The sequence below is a fragment of the Cetorhinus maximus genome, chromosome 1 (assembly GCF_964194155.1).
Source record: "Cetorhinus maximus chromosome 1, sCetMax3.hap1.1, whole genome shotgun sequence".
In the NCBI taxonomy this organism is placed as follows: domain Eukaryota; kingdom Metazoa; phylum Chordata; class Chondrichthyes; order Lamniformes; family Cetorhinidae; genus Cetorhinus; species Cetorhinus maximus.
This window is the reverse complement of record NC_135879.1, coordinates 31,842,258-31,864,532: the sequence shown is the minus strand read 5'-3', so window position 1 is coordinate 31,864,532 and position 22,275 is coordinate 31,842,258. Positions and strand designations below refer to the sequence as shown.

At 45.1% G+C, this 22,275-nt stretch overlaps 1 protein-coding gene across 6 annotated transcripts in view; it reads left to right on the top strand.

Moving 5' to 3' along the window:
• The window catches only part of intu (inturned planar cell polarity protein), a 186,205-nt gene that overhangs the window by 106,409 nt on the left and 57,521 nt on the right, over window positions 1–22,275 (top strand). For all 6 annotated transcript variants that reach the window (XR_013576316.1, XM_078539673.1, XM_078539679.1 and 3 more), the window contains 2 exons: window positions 9,516–9,634; window positions 15,376–15,465. Coding sequence is in view for 5 of the 6 variants with exons in the window: in XM_078539673.1 (XP_078395799.1) it covers window positions 9,516–9,634; window positions 15,376–15,465 (209 nt within the window). In the remaining variant the exon portion in view is untranslated. The remainder of the gene's footprint in view (window positions 1–9,515; window positions 9,635–15,375; window positions 15,466–22,275) is intronic.

Genomic DNA, 22,275 nt, shown 5'->3' with positions numbered 1-22,275 from the left:
CAATATTCCAGTTGTGATCTCACCAGTGTTTTATACAATTCCAACATTATATCCTTACTTTTATATTCTATACCTCTGCCAATGAAGGAGAGCATTCCATATGCCTTTTTTACAACCTTGTCTACGTGAACTGCTGCCTTCAGGGACCTGTGTACTTGTACGCCAAGATCTCTCATTTCATCTACCCCTCTTTGTATATTCCCATTTATTGTGTAATCCCTGTAACTGTTTGACCTCCCTAAATGTATGACCTCACACTCCTCTATGTTAAAATCCATCTGCCACTTTACCGCCCACTCCACCAACCCATCTATACTGTTTTGGAGATTATGGCTATGCTCCACACTATCCACTACTCGGCCAATCTTTGTGTCATCTGCAAAATTGCTTTGACAGAAATAACAGGCTTCAGTTCAGGACTCCGGAGGAGTCATACCCTTGGGCCCTTCCAGTTATCAGACAACCTTCCCTTGCCCTGGGAAAGGAGATTGTGGTCTCCACTGGAGGCACCTCCTCTGAGGAGGAAGAGAGGGCCAGAGTGGGGAGGAGGCCAGGTGTCTCTTTTCAGTCTCCAGGGGAGTGACCTGTGGGAGGACAGGTGCAGGGCCAACAGGAAGTCCAAGGCGGAAGCGGTCACAGAAGACGCCACTATCCTGCTGCCAGAGTTTACAGGCGGCGATGCAGCTACCTCAATATGTCTGATGTGCAAGGCCGAAGGTGGCTCCATCTCTTAAGGGAGACAGTGACCTCCATGTGTCAGATGGCCGGCCCTGAGATCAGCTCCAACAGTGTGGGTGGACACCCCATGCCAGTGGCGCTGAAGGTCACAGTGGCCCTCAACTTCTATGCCTCTGGCTCTTTCTAGAGGTCGGTGGGTGATCTTCGTGGAGTCTCCCAATCAGCTGTCCACAGCTGTGTCAAGCTGGTGACAGACGCTCTGCTCAGATGTGCTTTGACTTTCATTCACTACCGCACGGACGAGGTCAGCCAGGTAGAGCAAGCCAGAGGCTTTGCAGCGATTGCTGGGTTCCCCTGCATTTGGATGTAATTGACTGCACACATGGCCATCAAGGCGCTAACGGGTGAGCCAGGTGCTTTCGTCAACAGGAAGGGATTCCACTCCATGAACGTTCAGATAGTGTGTGTGACCATAGGATATAGATTCTGCAAGTCTGTGCAAGGGACCCATGATACTTACATCTGGAGACACTCAGGTGCTGAGGCTCTTCAGTGCTCCAGCCCGGCTGGATGGATGGCTGCTGGGCGACAAGGGCCATCCCCTCAAAAGGTGGCTTATGACGCCTCTCCGCCACCCAAGAACAGAGACTGAGCAGCGGTACAATAGGAGCCATGCCTCCACAAGGGCAGTGGTAGAGAGAGCCATAGGTCTTCTCAAGATGCGCTTCCGATGCCTGGACCATTCAGGGGGCGCACTACAATACCCCCCAGATCGTATGTCACTTATAGTGGCTGCATGTTGCACTCTCCACAATCTGGCGCTGGAAAGTGGGGACGCAGTGGAGGAAGATGATGTTGACGCAGCTGCTCTGGCAGCAGACGATTAGTCCAGTAGTGAATCCAAGTACATACACGGTCAGGAGAACACTGAGGGGATAGACGCTGACCTGGGCAACCTCCAGGGAGGCATGGACACCCGGGAGGCTTTGATTCAATGCTGCTTCAGCTATCCTACCAAAGAAGAACCACCACCGCATGCCAGGGCTGCAGGCTCCATACTTGATACCTGACGGGAACATTTGCTTGGTAAACAACATGCACTGTGTGCCATTTCAGTGAGGTTCAATGACAAACAAGTCACTCATAACATCATGGGTTACCCTGCACCTGCAGAACTAATGAAGCACCGAGAGGCTTGTTGAACACAAACACATTTAATGGCGTAGTGCCTAGAATACATAAATCAAATTAAATTGAAAGGTGTTGTCTATCACACCTAATAATTAATGTAAAAGTGGGGGAAAAAAAATATCACCAGTGATAAGCCCGTGTTGTGCTTAAGGTGTTTTAAGTTTTTGTTTGCGGGTGCTACATCTAGGTGCTCCACCCTCGCTGGTACCGATATTGGAGAAAGTCTGCTCACTCTGCTGTCCTGTTGGCCTTGATGACCTTGTCAGGCGTCCTCTGGCCCGTGGAGCCTGTTCTGGCCCCCGCCTGGGAGGGAGCGGCCAGTGGCATGGCTGGCATCTCCCCAGTCACCGCAGCCTCATCAGATGCCACAGTCACTGGCAGAGGGGCGGAGGAGCTGCTGCCGTCATCCGGAACACCCTGAGAAGAGCCCATAGAGACAACAAGCAGCTTATGTGTCAAATTCAGAGACCTCCCTGCTCACCATGGATGGATGGGCACCTAGCTAGGATACTGGGTGCCCAACCCATTTCCCACAGTGACCACTTGAGGTCTTTGCCGGTGTGAAGACTTGCAGGTCCAAGCGCATCCCCAGGAACCCCTGATTTAGCTCCTGGGGGAACCTCTCCATGAGAGTCGCCACTCTCTCCATGGAGGAGGCAGTGCGCTCGGCCATGAGGGTCATTCCATTACTCATGCTTCACATGGACTCCTGCACAACGGAGACCATGGCACGCATTCCCTCAAGTATCTTTGTCAGATCCTCCTGCACAACCTGCTGGACGTCCAGCATCTGCTGCCTCGAGGACGACTCCAGAGGCACATCATCAGCCACCAACTGAGCATGTTCCTGGTCCCCAGCAGTCCTCCGACTGCCGGCGCCCTGGGTGCATTCTGCCTCCGCCTGCTCCTGAAGCGAGTATGAAGTACCCTCACCGCTGTGCACTGAGATACTATCCGCCAATCTAATGCCCACAGAGGTGCTGGTAACTGTGCTGGTGCCTTCCTGGCTGAGAGGGTGTGACACAGATGTGTTTCCATGGTTGCTGCCCTCTGGGGTCAGCGGCAGGCCTTCAGGCTCCTCACCCCAATGGGCTTCTGGTGAGCCTGAAAGGGAGAATGAGGACATGTCATTATTTGAAGTCATTACATTGTTACTGTGCATGCCTGGCACCTGGATCAGGGTGCCCTTGTCTTTTCATTATCAATGCGGGTACTCATCAATATAGAGACATCCGACGAATGTAAAATTCTGGCCATAAAGATGTAATTTTGTTGATACTTATGAATCATTGCTGTGTCATTCTGAATATTCAAGCTTATGCACTTTGGTAGATTTATTGCCTGCTCCATCAATTTATTGTTTATTCTGATGTGTTATGACTGAAGTAATTCTAAGTTATTTTGTTTCGTCTGTGATAATCACAAGCATCTTTTTGAACGCCCTCCCATTCCTCTTTCGCTCACGTCCAGTAACAAGCTCATGGACCTTTTTGTCACAAAGATCGAGACGATGCATTCAGCCACCTCTGCCACTTCCTTCCCTTTCCCGAGCCTACTGGGTCAAACTTCCCCTAATGTTGCCAGTTACCCTAAATCTGAACTCATATCTTGCTCTAGATTCTATTCCATCTCCTGCCAACTAACACCAAGCTCATCATGTCGACTAGACCCATCTTCCACTCTCTCAACCCTATTTCTCACAAAACTGTTGACAACCCAACTTTCCTTCCTGGCCCCATGTTAGCTGACGTTGTTAACAGTTCCCTCTCCTTTGGTACTGTCCATTTCCTCTTAAAATCTGCCATCTCCTGACTAAATCCACTCTTGACCCACCTGAACTTGCAAATTACCACTCCATTTCCAACCTCCTTTTCCCCTTGAGCTTGTTGTCACCTCCAAAATCCATGGGTCTTTCCTGCAAACCAATGTTTCAATCCTGCCAATCAGGCTTCAGTCCCACGAATTTACAGAAACAGCCCTCATCAATGCCTCAGACGTGACTGTGATTGTGGCGAACTATCCCTCCTTATCCTTCTTGGCCTATTTGCAGTCTTCCACACAGGTGACCCACACCATCTTCCTCCAACATCTCTCCTCTCTTATCTAGCTGGATGGAACTGTCTTTGCCTGGTTCCATTTTTATCTATCAAATCATAGCCAGACAGTCACCTGCAATGGCTCCTCTTCCAATTCTTATACCGGTATCGCTGAAGTCCCCCAAGGATTTATCCATGGGCCCTTATTTCTCATCTATATACTGCCCCTCGGTGACATCATCTGAAACATTATCAGATTCTATTTGCACGCTGACAACAGACAACTCTATCTTACCATCACCTCTCTTGACCCTTCTGCTACCTCTGATTTGTTGTACTGCTTGTCCAACATCCAGCATTGGATGAGCAGAAATTTCCTTCAGTTAAATACTGAGAACAGTGTAGCCATTGTCTTTGGTCCCTGCCACAAACTCAGTTCCCTGATCTCTGTTCCTGTCTCTCTCCCTGACAACTGTGTAAAGCTGAGCCAGACCTTTCACAACTTTGATGTTTGACTGGGCAGTGAGCTTCTCACCACATATCCAGTCATCACCAAGACTGCCTACTTTGACCTCAGTAACATCACCTGAATCTGGAGCTCATCTGCTCACCCACCACACCCCCCATTCCGGCAGTTCTATCCCCTACCCCTCCCTCCCAGTAGTGCTCTCCCTCACTCCCCTCCTGGGATGCCCTAATGCTCTGCCCCACCACCCCACTCTCCTGGAAATGCTCACTGCCCCAACCCTCCCCCCACCACCACCCGTAATCCGCTGCCCACCAACAATGTTCACCCCTCACCCGATTCCTGACTCACCTCCTGAATCCTTGGTTCCTGTCTGGCCAATGTCGGGAGAGTCAGCATTGCAGAGCAGTTTCAATTACCTGTGGGAAGGAGAGTGAGCATTGTTTGGAGTGGTGGTGGGGGCCTGGGTGAGCCAGGAGCCGGGACGAAGGAGGGGGTGAGCATTGTTGGGAGTGAGGGAGGGGGGCTGAACATTGTTAAGGGAGTGAGGTAGTGTGGGAGCATTGTCAGGGTGAGGGAGGGGGGGAGCAGTGAGGTAGTGGGGGAGCATTGTCAGGGTGAGGGAGGGGGGGAGCAGTGAGGTAGTGGGGGAGCATTGTCAGGGTGACGGGGGGGGGAAGCAATGTTGGGGGGAGCATTGCCTAGGATGAAGGAGGGGTAAACATTGTCAGGAGTTGAGGGGGGAATGGGGAGCATTGTCAGGGTTAAGGGAGGGTGTGAACAATGTCGGGTGAGGGGGGTTTGGCATTGTCAGGGTGAAGGAGGGGTGAACAATGTCAGAACATGAGGCTGTGCAGTTTCAGAGGTTGACAGCTTCATTTAAAACAGTGTAAGTGAATGAATTAAAGACAGACCTTAATATTATCAAATAATGTCAGTCGCTATTAATTCTCCTCGAAATTAATATTTTGCATCGCTGATTGCATTCTACAATATCAAAAACAAGAAAGGTTGTTGCACTTATCTATGAAGCTATTTTCAAAACCATATGTATACAGCATGGATTCGCTGTTCAGTTAAATAAATATAGTCCATTTATCCATTTCATGACTAATGCTGACATGTAGTCCCTATTTCTGATGGAATGGCGCTGTCAGACTCTAAGAAAACTAAATTTCTGCTATTTGTATCATTCATTACTGTAGGTCTTGATGTGAGTACTAATTAAGTACTGATTGACTTGTTTTTGGGCAAATTTTGGGTTGAATTATAATGCCCAAAAATGGGTGGGTTAGGGTCGGATGAGTAGTGAAATTTTAAAAATCTCAAACCAAACCCCAACTCATCCATCTCCAATTTTTACAGTGGTGGTATGGGGGAAGGGTGGGGGGGTGGGGTAATCAACCTCGGCCTAGATGTGGGTTAGTCTTTTAAATATTATAACGAGGCTGCCTCATTCTCAGGTTTAACCGATCTTCCAGAATTAACCTTGGCCAACTGGGTTACCCGGGTTCCAGGAACTCAGCAGCTAAAAGGATGTGAGGATAGTTTCATGGGGCAGCCCCCGCTCGCTGCCTCATAAAATGATGCGGGGTGACTCGGCTGCGCACCCACCAACCTGTCAACAGCCTATTAAGGCCATTAAGAAGTAATTAAAATGATTAATGGACCTGCTCAACCAATTTTAAGGTTGATGGACAGGCAAAAAGCCCAGGCGGTCTTCAGAAAAAACATGAAACCTCATCCATGGGTGGGATGAGGTTTCATGAGGGATTTAAAATTTGTGTTACATTTTCAATAGAAGTAATTGATATGTCCCAACTCACGTGACAGTGTCACATGAGGGGACATGTCAATAAAATTTTTCTCATCCTTTATATCTTTTTAAAAGTAACACTGATCTCCCTGAGGCAGCAGCACTTTGCCTCAGGGAGATCTGTACGCTTTCACTAGCATACGCGAGAGAGCGCACTCCCAGCTTAGGGAATCCCCCCCCCACTACCTGCACGGGGAGCGCACAGTGCTTCTGGGCGGATGTCACACTGGGTGGGCCTTAATTAGCCCGCCAATGTAAAATGGCGGCGCACCCCCAATCGGGGGCACCAATCGGGAACCTACCCGCTCCCGCACAAACCCCCCCGAAGGGAGGAAAATAGGAAAATGCTGCCTGTGATGTAAGTGGCTTTACAGCACTAACTGTGGGCTAGGTGGAGTAGGAATACTTCCTCCCAACCCACCATGCTTTCTTGCCAGGCATCAGACCCCCACCCCCTTGCTGGGGATTTGCAACCACTGCCACACCATGCCATTAACCCAGCTGCAGGCTCACTACCTGCCCCTGGCCTGCAGCCTTCTGCAGATTATTCTCCACCCGATGGGGAGCCGAACCTGCTTGTGGGGAGAAAAGAATGCAAGCTTTGGCATTAAAACAACACAGCACATAGCTCGAGCAAAATCCCTTCCCCCTCACCCCCAGCTGACAAAACCCACCCGAGTCAAGATCAGGGCTATTATGCCAGTGGCCTTGCACAAGAGCCATGGTTAGAAAACCTTCAATGGACCTTGTGAAGTTTGTACTTTTCAGTGGTAGCCCTGTATGTATCTTAAGATAACAAAACATTGTCCTCCTTGAGTGTAATGTTTGTCGAAGTCTAAAACCCTTCTTAGTCTTAACAGCATTCTCGAAGTACGATCATTTATTTGCCAGAGGACTGTTGAGTATCTTAATCTCTGCCAAAATGCTGCTGTGTTTAAGCAAAGATTTCCAGAGACATTATTCGGTTTATGTTAAAATGCAAATTTGAAGGGTAATAATTGGGGAAAGATGAACTGTGCAGACTTGACGATAAGTCTCAAGATTCTGCTTTGACTGCAGCGCTTTCTTTTAGGTTTCTTCAAGTAGAATTAAATGTTTCATGTTTTGGGAAAGGGTGCCCTTGTTTCTGCACTTTTCCTATTTGTATACTGAACCATACAGGCTTTTTGTTTGTTTAGGGCAAAATGACAAGTGAAAGCTAGAGTTGAATAACTGCTTTCTTATCATTGAAAAGTGCAGAGCAGAAGGACAAGGGAGAATGAAGGACCTTTGACACATTTTGTCTCTAGTCCCTCTGGGAAAATAGTTATTTCTTTGAACTGTCTTCTCTGTAGCAGAGATGCAAAAACGTTTATTTTTAACTGTTATGGGATTTGTAATGATGAATACTAGTTGGTAAGTTAATGGGAGTTCGGGTCATGGGAGGTTCTGTGAAGGAAACTTTGTGCCAATTCAGCTCGTTGTTCCTGTCCACAAATTTTTAAATTTGTTGTATTGTAAACTGTGAACCAATCTTTGCAATCCCTCCCCCCTCCCCCCATTGGAATATTCCTTCGTGTTAAGAGCTGGGGGTGGTATGTCGTGGTGGGATGGGGGTGCAGTGATTCTTTAGCCTTGTAATGTTTCTTTTTAAACCACCTCACTGGAATATATTTCCTGTACAGAAGTATGTGTGATTCACACCAGGTTTTGTGTTGGGTCATTTTTTTATTGCTTCAATTGAAAAATACTGTGTAGACATTTTTGTTCGAGCGTGGTAACTTATAACAGTTTTAGGAATGAAAATTATTGAAAAGTTATTTTTGGAACACAAAGTAAATGAGAATCTTTTTCTAATAAAGCCAGCTATATGAAAGCCATTCTTCGAAGGCTTTATCAGTATGTGATTATAAATATGCTAAGTACAGTATTTTTATCAACTGCTTTAACATACGTTGCCATAGAAACCCTTTCAAGTAACAGCTTTAATCCGCCTCCATATTAGAGCTGGGTAAACGAGATTTTATGATAGTGTTCTTAAGTAGTTTTTTTTAAAAAGTCTCATGCTGGTGCTCTTTTTGCAAATCCATTGTTAAAGATTTAACACGAGAGCTCAGTCATAAGCTAGGTAGCTTCAATTTGAAAATTACCTGAATGAACTACAAGGAAAAATGTAGTGTATCTAATTGATTTACAAAACATTTGGTCTCGACTGAAGTACATAACCTGTCTGGCCCAGGAACCTGTGCCATCATACCATTATATTTTTTTTCTTTTAATTGTATCAACTCCTATTCTCATTTCTGGACTAATGAAACAAAAAAAGTTAATTTCACTTATTGAGCCAATTCCTTCCAAACACTCTACAGTTTGTCTGTTGGGCTCAATTTCCTAAGTGTGACCCTGAAGAAAACTAACTCTGAAACATTTCAACATGGCCCTTCACTAAAAACAAGTGAAACCTCAATTTTACAGGTTATATTAATAAACTGTGACCAGTTGTACTAATCAAATGTCACATCAATCATCTTATGAACACAGGAATCATTGTGTTTCATGGAATATTGGTTGTTGATGTCTACCCTATTCTCGTTCTCCTCAATCATGTTCTTAAAAAGATATTTATTCATTTTATTTTTAATAACCAGTCAACTAGGCATTAACTGGTAGTATAGGTATATGTTTAAGATAGAACTGGTAACAGAAATTAAGTCTTGAAATTGTGATTAAAATGCTAAATGTAACATGGTGAAGTGTGTGATTTAACAACTGTATTTTGCCCATGAAATGGCGCTTGCGCTGACTTCAAAGCTTCTCTCAATGATGTAATGATCTTTGCGAATGGTTTTCCCCTTTCCTGATAATTTAAATATGACTCCAAGGCAAGGTGATATCATGGCATGCAACAGCAGTTTGTCAGCAAGCAGGTAAACAACCAATCACAGTTAAAACCGCTTAAAATGCTATTGCAGCCATCTTTTACATCATGCTTTTAGTGAAACCAGCTTGCAATGAAAAATGTTTCAAAATCCAGGTGCCTCAGTTTATATTTTATGACTGCAGTACTTAGTGTTGTCCCAACATGAAATACTGACCATCATCACTGACAAGGCCTACATCATGCTGTTGTTTAGGTAATATTAAATGGGATTTATTTCTTATACATTGCATATTTGTGTGTACCTTTAAAATTGAGGCTTCAAACCGTAAAATGCTTGACCTAGTTATTCTACAATGCACAAAAAAGTTTTAAAATGTGGTGCAGGTGGTGATGTACAGTGTGTTAATGTTAGTGATTATATTTTGCGTTTAGCTGTAATGATGTGAAGCATTTCTTATTTTTCAACAGCAAGAAATTCTTTACCAGTATCCAATGACTAACGTATCCCAAAAGTTGAAAAGTGTTCGAGGAATATTCCTTACACTCTGCGACATGCTGGAGAACATAACTGGGGATCAAATTATCAGGTGACCATAACATGTTATTTCATTAGTAGGATGAAAGATATCGAGCTTTTGTTGATCAAAAGTTGCCAATATGTTAAAGATTAATTGCTTATGTGATATCTAGTGAAGCAAAAATAACAATACCTGGAAAAACTCAGCAGGTCTGGCAGCATCTGCGGAGAGGAACACAGTTAACGTTTCGAGTCCGTATGACTCTTCATATGTTCTTTTCCATCAGTGATTCTCCAGTCAACCATTCTGAGTTCAATGTGGTGCAATATGTGATTTTTCTACACTTTGCAAAAGTGTGTATATGCTTTTTTTCTATTTAACATGCTTTATTTCTTTACTAATCACTACTGCTTGTTGAGTATTTCACTATCGATGAGATGTGACTACTTTCTTCTTTTGCTCTCTGCGCAAAGGCAGGTCTGACCTACAGTGCCACAATCTCTGCCACAGGTAGGGCAAAGAAGCAGGTCCCGACTATGCCCCAGCCGGAAAGGGGATTGAACACTGGCTTTTGGCACCAATCTGATGCTGGTTGCCCAGCTAACTGAGCCAACCGGTCCCTCCAAGAAGTCCGAGTTGCTTTGGCAACATACGCTTTTACATGCATATTGTAGTCTGGAGCTATGGATAGTGATGGAAGAGGCACCAGCTTATTTCCATCACATGGTTGACCAGGAATCTCTCCCGCTCTTAGCGCCTGCCAATGGTGTATGTTGGAAGGACTTATAAGTTGATACCAGTTTGGCTGCGTTATGAACACAACTTCCTTGGCCATCAAGGCTTGGAGTGGGACTTGAACCCAGTGCTTCAGGCTAGGAGGCAGGGATGCTACCCACTGTACCACAAGACCTCTACAAGATATGACTAGCAGCACATATTGTGTTGTACATATAGATTTGCTAGTTCTGTAGGGATCAGCTAAGAAATCAGAAGAATTCAAATGAATCTGTTTTAACTTGAGCATTTCCTTAACATTCTCATTCTTTTTAAAGACAAAAAGTCCTACTTTGCGGACCACTTCAACAGACAAAAATTAGTTTATACAATAGGCTATAAAACCAGTTCAGTGCCCTTAAAAAAAAGTGATTATATTTCAATACTTGCCTGTAAGACTAATGCCATTCCATTCTCAACTATTTTATTGTGGCAAAGATGGAAAATATCAATCAGTTTTTGTCACAGAATATTTAAAATGTCTTCTGCAGTACTATTGCTTCCTATTCAGTAGCTTTTACAGGACAGACGAAAAAAAATCTGTCGAAGAAAGTTGTGCATGTGAAACCTCACAGACCAATAAGACTAAGATGTCACAGTATCAGAATTCAAATTTAAGTGCTTAAAAACTTATTTTGTTGGTACTACGCAAAGTAAAAGATATTTTGGTGTGACAAACATGTGTAACTCAATCTTGAGGCTTCTGATGACTAAAATTAACCTTTGTCAGAATTCCCAAAATTGAATTAGAGTATTATGGCCTGGTTTTGTGATATAAGTAACAGCGAGGTTAATAGAGCTCGCTGTTATGGTGAAGTAAATAAAGCAGCACATTCTGGCATCTGCACATGTGCAGTTAATTGTGTAAATCTAGAAGGTGCTCAGATATACCAAACTGCTCCACAGGTATGTTGTTGTCTTCCTCACCAGTAGACCCATCACTGAAATGATTGCAATATTGTGAATTTGGGACACTTGCCTCTAGTTCTACACTTCAAATAAAGCTGAATAACTTTGACTGGTGCATTCGGGAGCAATTTAGCTTTTAAAGTGTTGTAGGTGATAATTACTAATGGACAACCTCGCTGGACCTGAAATATGTAGTTTAACAAATGTGGAATCTCTTTGGAGACTCACTCCTCAGAAGAAATTTAGTGTTGGAGATTTCAAAAATATTTTATTTTTTCTGTCTCTTATTACTCACCCTTAATTCCATCTGTATTTTCCAATCTTAATTTTGATTTCTGTACATCAAATATATATATATTTTCGTAGCTTTATAGTTCTTGGTCTCAGTGAGGATTCAATCTGATTTAAAACTTGTTTTTTTTTTGTCCAACTCACAGACTGCACAGCACTAACCCTACCCCCCCACCCCACCCACCTCCCCTTCCCCCAGGCTCAGTAGAAGGCACTCTGCTGAAATGGGCACTGAATTAAAGAAATTCCATGCTGGAAAGCTTGCAAGAACTTTGTGGCCAGCTGTCAGTAAGGTAAACAGCAAGTGCTGTTCCTTTGTTACTGGCTGCAAAATGCCATATTGTACCCAAATAGTCCAGTATACAGTTTCCCACATTTTTGTAAGGTGTTTTGTTTTGCATTTGTGTTTTGCATATTGGTGAACTTTTGGCATATTTCCCTTTTAGCTCAAGGGCTAGATACTCTATTTCAACTTAGCTGACCATTGAAGAATGGTCACCGATCAAATTAGTGTGTGCTCCTGATTTTTCTTGGACTAGTTTCATCCAAAGTTGATTATAAAGTGGAAGTAATTGACTTAATCATGAAATATCTCACTAATTCACATCTCTCAAGTAACTGAATTGACATGTAACTGGTAAATATGGTGAATATTTTGTGGAGTGTGCAAAATATAACCAAGGTAGTCCAATCAGAAGAGATCCTGGTAGATAGCTTGACCCAAATGGATAGTGCCCTGACCTGGCTCCTCCTTTCTCAGCTCCATTGCAGCTCAAGGTCTGCTAGCATCCCTTACGTGAACCAACTTCTGCTGCTAGTTTGCACACCCAGCCACTGCTGAGAGGTCAGTTAATATGAATGGGATAGATATATGTTGGTGATGAAATTATAAAGTCAGCTGTAAGCTTGTCCATTTTAGTGTGTATTTTATTCATATCTTTTAAAACACATTCTCAGAGATGTCCATCCACTCCCATGCTAAGAATAACTAATTTGTCACTTGTAAACTTGTTCATTTAAGCATCAGGTTAGGTTGACTCAGATTGAGACTGACAGCAGAGGTCAAGTTAATAAGGACATTACAATTTCAATCCCCTCCAAGAACACATTGATTATTTTTCAACACTAAGCACTAGCTGTTTTGATGTGTCCAAAACTTGAGCTTTTTCCAAGCAATTAATCCTTATTTAGTGTAATTTTTAACCCTTTTTTCATCTTGTTTTTACCTCTTTCAGGAGACTATAGGGAACATAGGGAGAAAGGTGTCTCTTAATGGGATGCATCAGGCATCACAAATGATCTTGTCCTGTCCAATGTTTTAGTATATTAATTTGCTCATGTACAGTAAGTCCTCACTTAAAGTCATGTTTGTGTTGCTGAAAATCATGACTTTAAGTGAAACAGCCTTAAGTGAATCGTGGCTTCCCATAGGAATCAATGTTAAAGCCGGAATTAGGTTCCTTTGGTTTTTTTGAGCAAGAAATGTCCAATGTACAAGTTGAAATACTGTACTGTACATGTGCAGCACCGTGCATTCCTAGCTGGAATAACTTGCAAAATAAAATTAATCACCGAATATAACAGGAATACTACATATATTCAAATTAACACTAAATCGCCCAAACAAGCCCTGAATAACATAGCTTTTGTGCCTCACCCACAGCACTCCTGAAACTCAGCTGTCTCTCTCTGTCTCTTTCATTTCCCACTCTGTCTGTGTCTGTCTCTCTCCTTTCCCATTCTGTCTCTGTCTCTCCTTTGCCACTGTCTCTGTCTGCCTCCTTTCCCATTCTGTCAGGAGGGGTGGGGTGGCAGTGGATCTGAGAGAGCTGCCAACGGAGCCAAGAGTGGAGGGAGAGATGTGGAAAAAGCCAGTCGGATTGGGTGGGGGTGGATACATGGAAGAAACCCAGAAAGGTGGGGGGAAGCCACAGAAGGAGCCAGAGGGGTGGTGCCACAGAAGGAGCCGCGGGGGTGGCAGCGGAAGAAGCTGGTTGGGGCCCAGCCGGGGTTATTTCACAGTTCATGATTTGATCAGCAGCGGCAGCTTCCTGTCCCTGCCCTGTGCTCCTATTCCCGAGATCTCTCTCACTCCCTGCTGCTTGGGCCTCTGGTGAGTGCTGCGAAAGCTCTAGCATCAGAACATGGCAACGGCAGGCCCAGAGTGCAGTAGAGGAGGGATGGGGCCAGAGTGCAGATGATGTAAAATCGAAAATGGTGACGCAAGTCACGTAAAAAAAGGCTCAAAAAAGTAAAAGATGTTAAAGCGAAACAACTTGAAGTGGGGCGACTTATAGTAAGGACTTACTGTATATAGACTCATAGACGTTTACAGCACAGAAGGAGGCCATTCAGCCCATCGTGTCCGTGCCAGTCAACAAAGATCTGACTACACTAATCCCATTTTCCAGCGCTTGGCCCATAGCACTGGAGGCTATGGCAACACAAGTGAATATCTGAATACTTCTTAAACGTTACGAGAGTTTCTGACTCAACTACCCTTTCAGGCAATGAGTTCCAAACTCCGACCACCCTCTGGGTGAAAAAAATTCTCCTCAACTCCCCTCTTAGCCTTCTACCTCTTACCTTAAATCTATGCCCCTTGGTTTTGACCCCTCTACCAATGGAAAAAGTGCTTTCCTATCCACCCTATCTATGCCCCTCATAATTTTATACATCTCTATCAGGACCCCTCTCAACCTTCACTGCTCCAAGGAAAACAACCCCAGCCTATCCAATCTTTCCTCATACCTCAGACCTTCTAGCCCAGCATCTTGATTAATCTCCTCTGCACCCTGTCCAGTGCAATCACACCCTTCCTATAATGTGGTGACCAGAACTGCATGCAGTACTCCAGTTGTGGCCTAACCAGCATTTTATACAGTTCCAGCATAACCTCCCTGCTCTTGCATTCTATTCCCCGGCTAATGAAGGCAAGTGTCCCATATGCTGCCTTAACCACCTTATCTACCTGCCCTGCTACCTTCAGGGATCTGTGGATATGCACGCCAAGGTCCCTCTGATCTTCAGTACTTTCCAGTGTCCTACCATTCATAGTGTAATCCTTTGCCTTGTTAGACCTCCCCAAGTGCATTACCTCTCACGTTTTCAGGTTGAATTCCATTTGCCACTGCTCTGCTCACCTAACCAGTCCATTGATATCCTCCTGCAGTTTATGGCTATCCTCCTCACTATTTATCACCCTACCAATTTTTGTGTCATCCGTGAAGTTCTTGATCATACCCCCTGCATCTAAGTCCATCGTTTATGTACACCACAAACAGCAAGGGCCCCAGCACCGAGCCCTGCAGAACCCCACTGGAAACAGACTTCCAGTCACAGAAACATCCCCCTACCATCATCCTCTGCTTCATGCCTCTCAGCCAATTTTGGATCCAATGTGCCACTTTGCCTTGGACCCCATGGGCTCTTACTTTCTTGACCTGTCTGCCATGAGGGACCTTATCAAAAGCCTTGCTAAAGCCCATGTAGACCACATCAAATGCATTACTCTCATCAACACTCCTGATTACCACCTCAAAAAATTCAATCAAATTTGCCAAACATGACCTTCCCTCAACAAATCCATGCTGACTATCCCTGATTAATCCGTGTCTCTTCAAGTGCAGATATATTCTGTACCTCAGAATTCTTTCTAGTAACTTCCCCACCATTGAGGTTAGGCTGAGTGGCCTGTAATTTCCTGGTCTATCCCTTCCTCCCTTTTTTTAATGTAAATATAACCAAAGAAAATCAAGGCATAGAAAATCAGGAAGGAACATGATGCTTACTTAATGTTTTAAAATAATTTACTTTTGTGCAATTCTCTTGGCTAGTTCGTCATTGCTGCTGGATGGAAAACTTATTCACGTAGGCTATTGGAAGGAAGGTAGCAACTTGCTGCTCATAGGACTACCAGCTGAAAGGTAAAAAAAAAAGCATTTTGTGTTTAATGTTGTAAAAAAATTCTTGGAAGAGTAATTAATAATTCATAGTGGCCTAAGCATGTTCTTTTTTCATTTAGCTCACCAAAAGAATACTTCTAATTGTATTCAGAAGCTCTGAACCCAGAAGGTCAAATATACTTCTGTGGTTTCCAGGATTTGGCTTTACAGACAGCAGGAGAATGTTCAATAATTTGTGACACATATGAAAGAAAGACTTGCTTTTATATAGCGCCTTTCATGCCCCAAAACGTTTACAACCAATTAAGTACTTTTGAAGTGTAGTCACAGATGTATTGTATGAAGCAGATGCTTGCATTTTTAAGCAACTTCCACTCCTGCTCCATTGCCTCTGGAGTTCCCCAAGGATCTATCCATGGCCCCTCCCATTTCTCATATCTACAGTCTCTCCGCAACATCATCTGAAAACACAGGCCAGGATTCTCCACTCCCACCCATGGTGGGTGTTTTGCCAGGCGGGAGTGGAAAATATCACATGATTAAAAGAATCAGTTTACTGCTGTCGTAAAAGCAGTCCGGGATTGTCTGCTCCAACAGTCAATGGCAGGCTCTGTTTCCCGCCATGGCATGTCGGGAACATCATTTTAATACATTTGCATTTCATTATAAGGGCTGCATGCCGGAATTAATTCCCCAACGCTGGATCCCCAGGGCATGTTGGCATCCAATTAGACTGACGTGTATCACAATGTCAGTTGTGGCGACCTGCACTTTGCTCATGACTTCGAGGTTCATTCACCTACTTTGCATCAGACAATGCTCACGGCAACTCAGACTCGGCCCAGTCTTTGCAGGCAGCATCACATCGCTTTCAGAGGGGTGTCAGAGGCAAGTTTCTACCTACCAGACCAGCGGTAAGGCAGGGGTGGCTTGTAATGTGCTGCAGGATGTGCTCCACTGGGGAAGGGGGGAAACTGGCCTGAGGCAAGAGAGGGGGCTACAAGGCAAGGCCTCCACTGGGGAAGGGGGGAAACTGGCCTGAGGCAAGAGAGGAGGCTGCAGGACTAGGTCTCCACTGGGGGAAGGGTGGGAAACTGGCCTGAGGTGTCAGAGTGTCAAAACCTCCACTGAGGGGGAAGAGTGGGGCAGGTTGCACTCAAACACATGAATGGAAGAGGGGGCCATGGAGGGTGGGCAGTGTTGGGGAAACATCCTTAGAACCAGGATGGGGAGAGAGATGGTTATAGAATGACATAAGCAACTTTGGACCAGAATGGGAGGATCGCTGAGTGAAGAAGCGCTTCAAGCTTGCAAGGACTTCCCTTATGCCCTCCCCCTGCCTGGACTGGGATGTCAGTCCAGTCTCAGTCGTGTCCAGTGTTATGACTGAAGCAATTGGTAAAGTGGAGTTATTTAAAAATCCCAGGGGGAATCTTTAATCAACTGTTATAACCTATAATTTTAAGTGTTATGTTTGAGATGCGACTCTAAATTCAGGAATCAGACCACCAGTTCTCAAGGTTTTACATTAAACTAAATGAAACATTTTATTAATTTACACGGGTTAAAAATATATATACACATGGTTACAAATTACTACTATCATAACTTTTAACAAATTCCCAAACTACTCTCCATTAAGACAACAGCAACCCATAGACTTAACCAAACACCAGGCAAAGCATTTTCACCTTACGAATTCAAAATGAGGTTCTCTTCACTTTGGTTCTTTGCAGACACAGTGGTAGGCTTACAGCTGCCTTTTGATTCCGCATTACCTCTGCTCTACACACCCGAAAACTGCTAAAATTATACCTACCACTCCCATTTAATGTTAATTCTCATTGTATCAACAACCTCCAAACTAAACCTCCCAAACAATGAAACCCCTTTCATTGTACCAATTTTATTAGTAATATAAACATATTGCTTGGTAGCTGCTAGATAGGCGTCAGTCTTCACCCCACTTCATGAATGCCCCATTCAAAATATGCAAATGCACGCTATCCCTCTTACATATCAAAACTAGTACACATCAAAGCAATCCAATTAAGACACACTCACAGACTAAACCTCTATTTAAGAAAAATATTTTCCAAAATATTATGTACATTAATAGCTTTATGACATCCAGCATGTTGTGTTCAGGGCGTTGGCGTGACATTACGCCGGGGGTTTGCTGTCATCAGACTGGGCAGCAGATGACACATTCAGTCGGGAGGCATCTGCAGTCTTTAGAAGGGGAAAATGTATTGTGGGGGCATTCAGGGGTGTTGGAAGGGGGTGGGTGGTATATGTCAGACTGTACAAGTGGCCTCAAGATGGGGAGGGGTGAGGTCTACACAGGCCATAGGCACATCTACTTCACCATGTTCAGGGTGATATTTTTCTTAAATAGAGGTTTTGTCTGTGAGTGTGTCTTAATTGGATTGCTTTGATGTGTACTAGTTTTGATATGTAAGAGAGATAGCGTGCATTTGCATTTTTTGAATGGGGCACTCATGAAGTGGGGTGAAGACGGATGCCTATCTAGCAGCTACCAAGCAATATATTTATATTACTAATAAAATTGATACTATGAAAGGGGTTTCATTGTTAGAGACGTTTAGTTTGGAGGTTGTTGATACAATGAGAATTAACAAAAGGATATCCACCACAATCTTGATGGGATCAAGGAATGCAGGGGGGAGGAATGAGAGGTTCTTGGAGGGAGGGAAACCTGAACATTAAGCCTCTCAAGGGCGATGGGAGGGATTTCCACACACTCACAGGGAGGATCCATGTAAATCTGGTAGAGAGATCTCAGCACCACCATCTTCCAACCTGCAGCGATGGCGCAGTACAAAATGAAAATGAGGAGATACTCTGGTGAGGGCACTGAGCTCTGGGGAGCCGAATAAAGGGGCACCCAACTGAACTGTGCATTCCCAAATGAAGAGAGATGCATGGCTGAGACATGTTAGGAGCCTTTCAATTATAATGCAGGGAATCAGGAAAGTGGAGCTAAGATGTGCATTCATGTGAGACTAATCCTGCAAAGTGGAACTAATCAATCTCATTGTATTAACACCTTGTTCATAGCGTGGAGATTCCCCAGAGTGGTAATGCACTCCAGAGCAATTATGCGACTGGACAAGCTTCAGATGCGTGTTAGAATCATGGTTCTGGCAGCTTCACAGAAGCGAAGCCTCAGCCCCCCATCAAATGATCTCGGTTCCTGACTAAGCATTTTCCCTATGGAAAGAGTGTGGTATTAGAGTGCAGTGAATGGGGATCTAAGCACTTGGGCTGAAAGCAGTGCCTCCAAGAGCCTGGACTAAGTAATTCCATAGTACTCTGTCATGTAAAGGGAGGGGGCGGCGGGGGGGCTGCAGCGCCTTGAAACTAATCCTGCGCTGGCCTGGATTTTTGGGGCGATTAGTTTCCGAACTGGAACAAAGCCCTTGAACCCACATTCACTGACGAGTTATTGACAGAAATGGGACCTTTACAGGCTGATGCTGACTTGTGCCTGTTTCTCATTGATATTTCAGGGAAGGGACCATATGGAGCCTGGGTTTATTGCTGCCTGCATAATTTCATACAGGCTGGAGAGAAGAAAGAGAACATTACAATGAAGGCGTCAGGCTTGGCAAAGGGAGGAGCTGAACCCTCAAGACAAAGCGGCAGCAGGGCCCCCTCCAGATGCAGAGGATGAAGCTCACGTAGACGTCGTGTGTAGGTGCCTCGCAAGATCGAGGGTATACAGAACTCGCGTGTCTTATAAGCAGATGAGAGAGAGAGAGAGACAGTGTCGCCGATGCCTCCACATGTCAGCAGGGATCTGGTGACTCATTTTCCACATTCTCCAGGAATTGGCACCACAGGGCTTGGGAGGGCATCCACTGTAAAAGTATCCGCCGCACTAAACTTCTATGTATGGTTCCTTCCAGGGCTCCACTGGGGACCTCTGTGGGATCTCTCCAGTATCAAAAATGCATACCTGACAGACCCCATTTTTGCCAATGCTCACAATTACGTCAACTTTGACATAGATCAAGCAAGCCAGGACACCAGAACACTGGGCTTTGCATTGATTTCCTGATTCCCACAGGTGCAGGGAGCCAACAACTGCACTTGTGGCCATAAAAGCTCCCTGGCAACAGGCACGCGAACACATAAATAGGAAAAGCTTCCACTTGCTCAATGTACAGCTGGTCTGCAACCGTAAGAAGCTTATCATGTGGGTTTGCGCCGGATGCCTACAAACGTCTACGACACATGCATCTTGAGTCGTTTGAAGATCCAAGACATCTTCAAGGGACCATACAGGATCCAGGGTTGGCTCCTTGGTAACAAGGGGTACCTCAAAGGATATTGCTGATGATGCCCATGCGGCAGCCACAGAATCCTGCAGAGAGAAGTTACAATGATGCTCATGCTGCTACCCGAGCACTGGTGGAGCAGACAATAGGCATCTTAAAGATGCAATTCCGATGCCTAGACATATCTGGCGGAACATTCCAGTACGGTCCCCAAAAGGTTTCACGGATCATCGAGGCTTGTAGCACAACCTGGCGCTGTTATGCGGGGGCGGACTTGCCAGATGCCGACATGGAGGAGCTGCGCATCTTCTCCGATGAAGAGGACGTCTAAGGGGATGAGGGCCTTGAGTTCGAAGAAGCCGAGGCTGCAAGGGAAGAGGCCATAGCACTAGCCAGGCAATGCAGGTGTGTGCATGAGACCCTCGTAGCCACCAGATTCCATGAGAAGGGTGACAAGTTGCAGTGAGTACCCTCTTGGACAAGTGCCTGCCAGCATGAGTCAACGTTAACATTAATGTTGCTCTTCCTCTCATTTCAACCATACACTTCAAATGAGAGTGAATCGTTACACATCAGGCTGACATTGTCCTGATCCTTTGAAGGATGATGAAGTCTCAGGAGCATGTGTCCTTGCTGAGATGAGGTGATAACTGGAGGAGGGAGTCCTGACATCAGACGTCAGAAAGTGCTGCCTCTTCAAGCGTATCTCCAGCATCCCAATCACAGTGCCAACCTACAAGAGTCAGGAGCTGTTCCACTATCCTCAGTGGGCTCATAGCTGTATGCCTTCAATCTGACAAAGCTCCTCAAGGAGATCCATCTCCAACAATGGGACAACGCATTCTATGTAATTTCGACGGTGAAGCTGATAGGTGACACTTTGGCCAAGGCAGCGCAACACGTTCCGCAGATGTAGATATAATCAGAAATTACTCAATCCTCTGTGTCACCTTCTCTATTACATTAATATCCGGCACTCTGTTAGGAATGCTGGCCTGCTTTTTATCCTCATCTTACTATGCATCTGGACCACCTGAAGGTGACGACGTTCAACCACTTGCATGCCAGACATTAAAACGCCGCCTTTTTAAGACACACATTTGTCCTCATGGCCAATCCTGGCCCTTGCAAACTCCAAAATGCTCAGACATCATGTGGCTCTCAAGGTGATGAATCGTTGCTAATAAAGACCAGACTTCAAATTCAGTACATCCTTGCTCCTATCCCATTGCTCCCCTCAGCATTGTCTAAAGCTACAATGTGTGCTTCCAGAGCATGCTCAAAGGCTCAATTGGCCACCAAAAATCGCCATTTTCCATTAGCATCACATGTCTTGGCAAGCACTTAGGTGATGGGACGCAAAGCACTACACCCCAACATTTGTGACAAGAGCCTTGTGACCGCAATACAGGCAATTACAAGTTGAGAAATGATCGGGGTTGTAAGTTCAAGCACCAGGCAATCTTGTGGCTGAAGAGGGCAGAGCTTTGGCACCTTGAGGTGGCAAGGTGCTCCCACTTATTGGTGAGCTTAGCAGATGTACACTCGGAAAGTCAGAAATGCAGTTGTCAGACATGAGTGCACACGAACTCTGAGTATGGGCTCATAGCTTGAAAACCCTGCCAGATGACAGAGAGCACATGGAGATGCATGATATATGACCCTTTTCCATGTGTAAACACATCTCTCCTTGTACACTACACCCTCACATTTCAAGAATGCATACGAGATAGGAGAACACCTCTGCCTGAATTTTACAAAGCCAAAAATAAACATGACATGACCCTGCAAAGCATGTGAATGAGGTTCCTTCCACAAGCATGCTTTACATTAAGGTTGAGGCATCACTGATGTTGAGAATGATCTGTAAAAGGGGCACACACTCTGGTAATATGAAAGCACACTACATAGACGAGAGGCCCATGATAGCGACAATAACTGGGGGGAAGCAGTATGGTATCTCACCTGATTGACAGCAACACAGCTCATAATAAAAAGGAGGCATACACAAGAGATGTGAAATGGGTGTGATTCTATTTACATTTGTGAACATTATATACATTTTGTGAACACCGGTGCCACCGTTGCGCTCCTACATTTTTGTAACTTTTCTCATCTTAGCGCTATGTTTAGCTGCATCACTGACATCCACAGCGGAAGTGGAGGGAGCCTGCTGATTGCTACACCCTGTTGTCTGTGATGACTTTGGCAGGCGTCCTTTGGAGAGCTGAGACCTGGAGGGCCCCGGCCTGCTTTGGATGTCCTGCTGTGGAGCAGGTGCACTCTCCTTGACCTGTGGAGCTGGAGGTGATGGGGTCACAGAAGCAGGGATTGAGATTGGCTAAACACTGCTGGAGTCACCTGGGTGGATGGTCCCGGGCTGTCCATCTGCTGGTCCTCCTCCCTATGGTTGCCTGAGGGCCCCTGGCTGGCTCCTTGAGGAGAAGGGGCAGCTGGAGTGAGATCTAGGTGCCCCGTCCCCCTCTCACATGGCCATCAGTGGCTGCAGTGATGGAGTGCAGCTCCT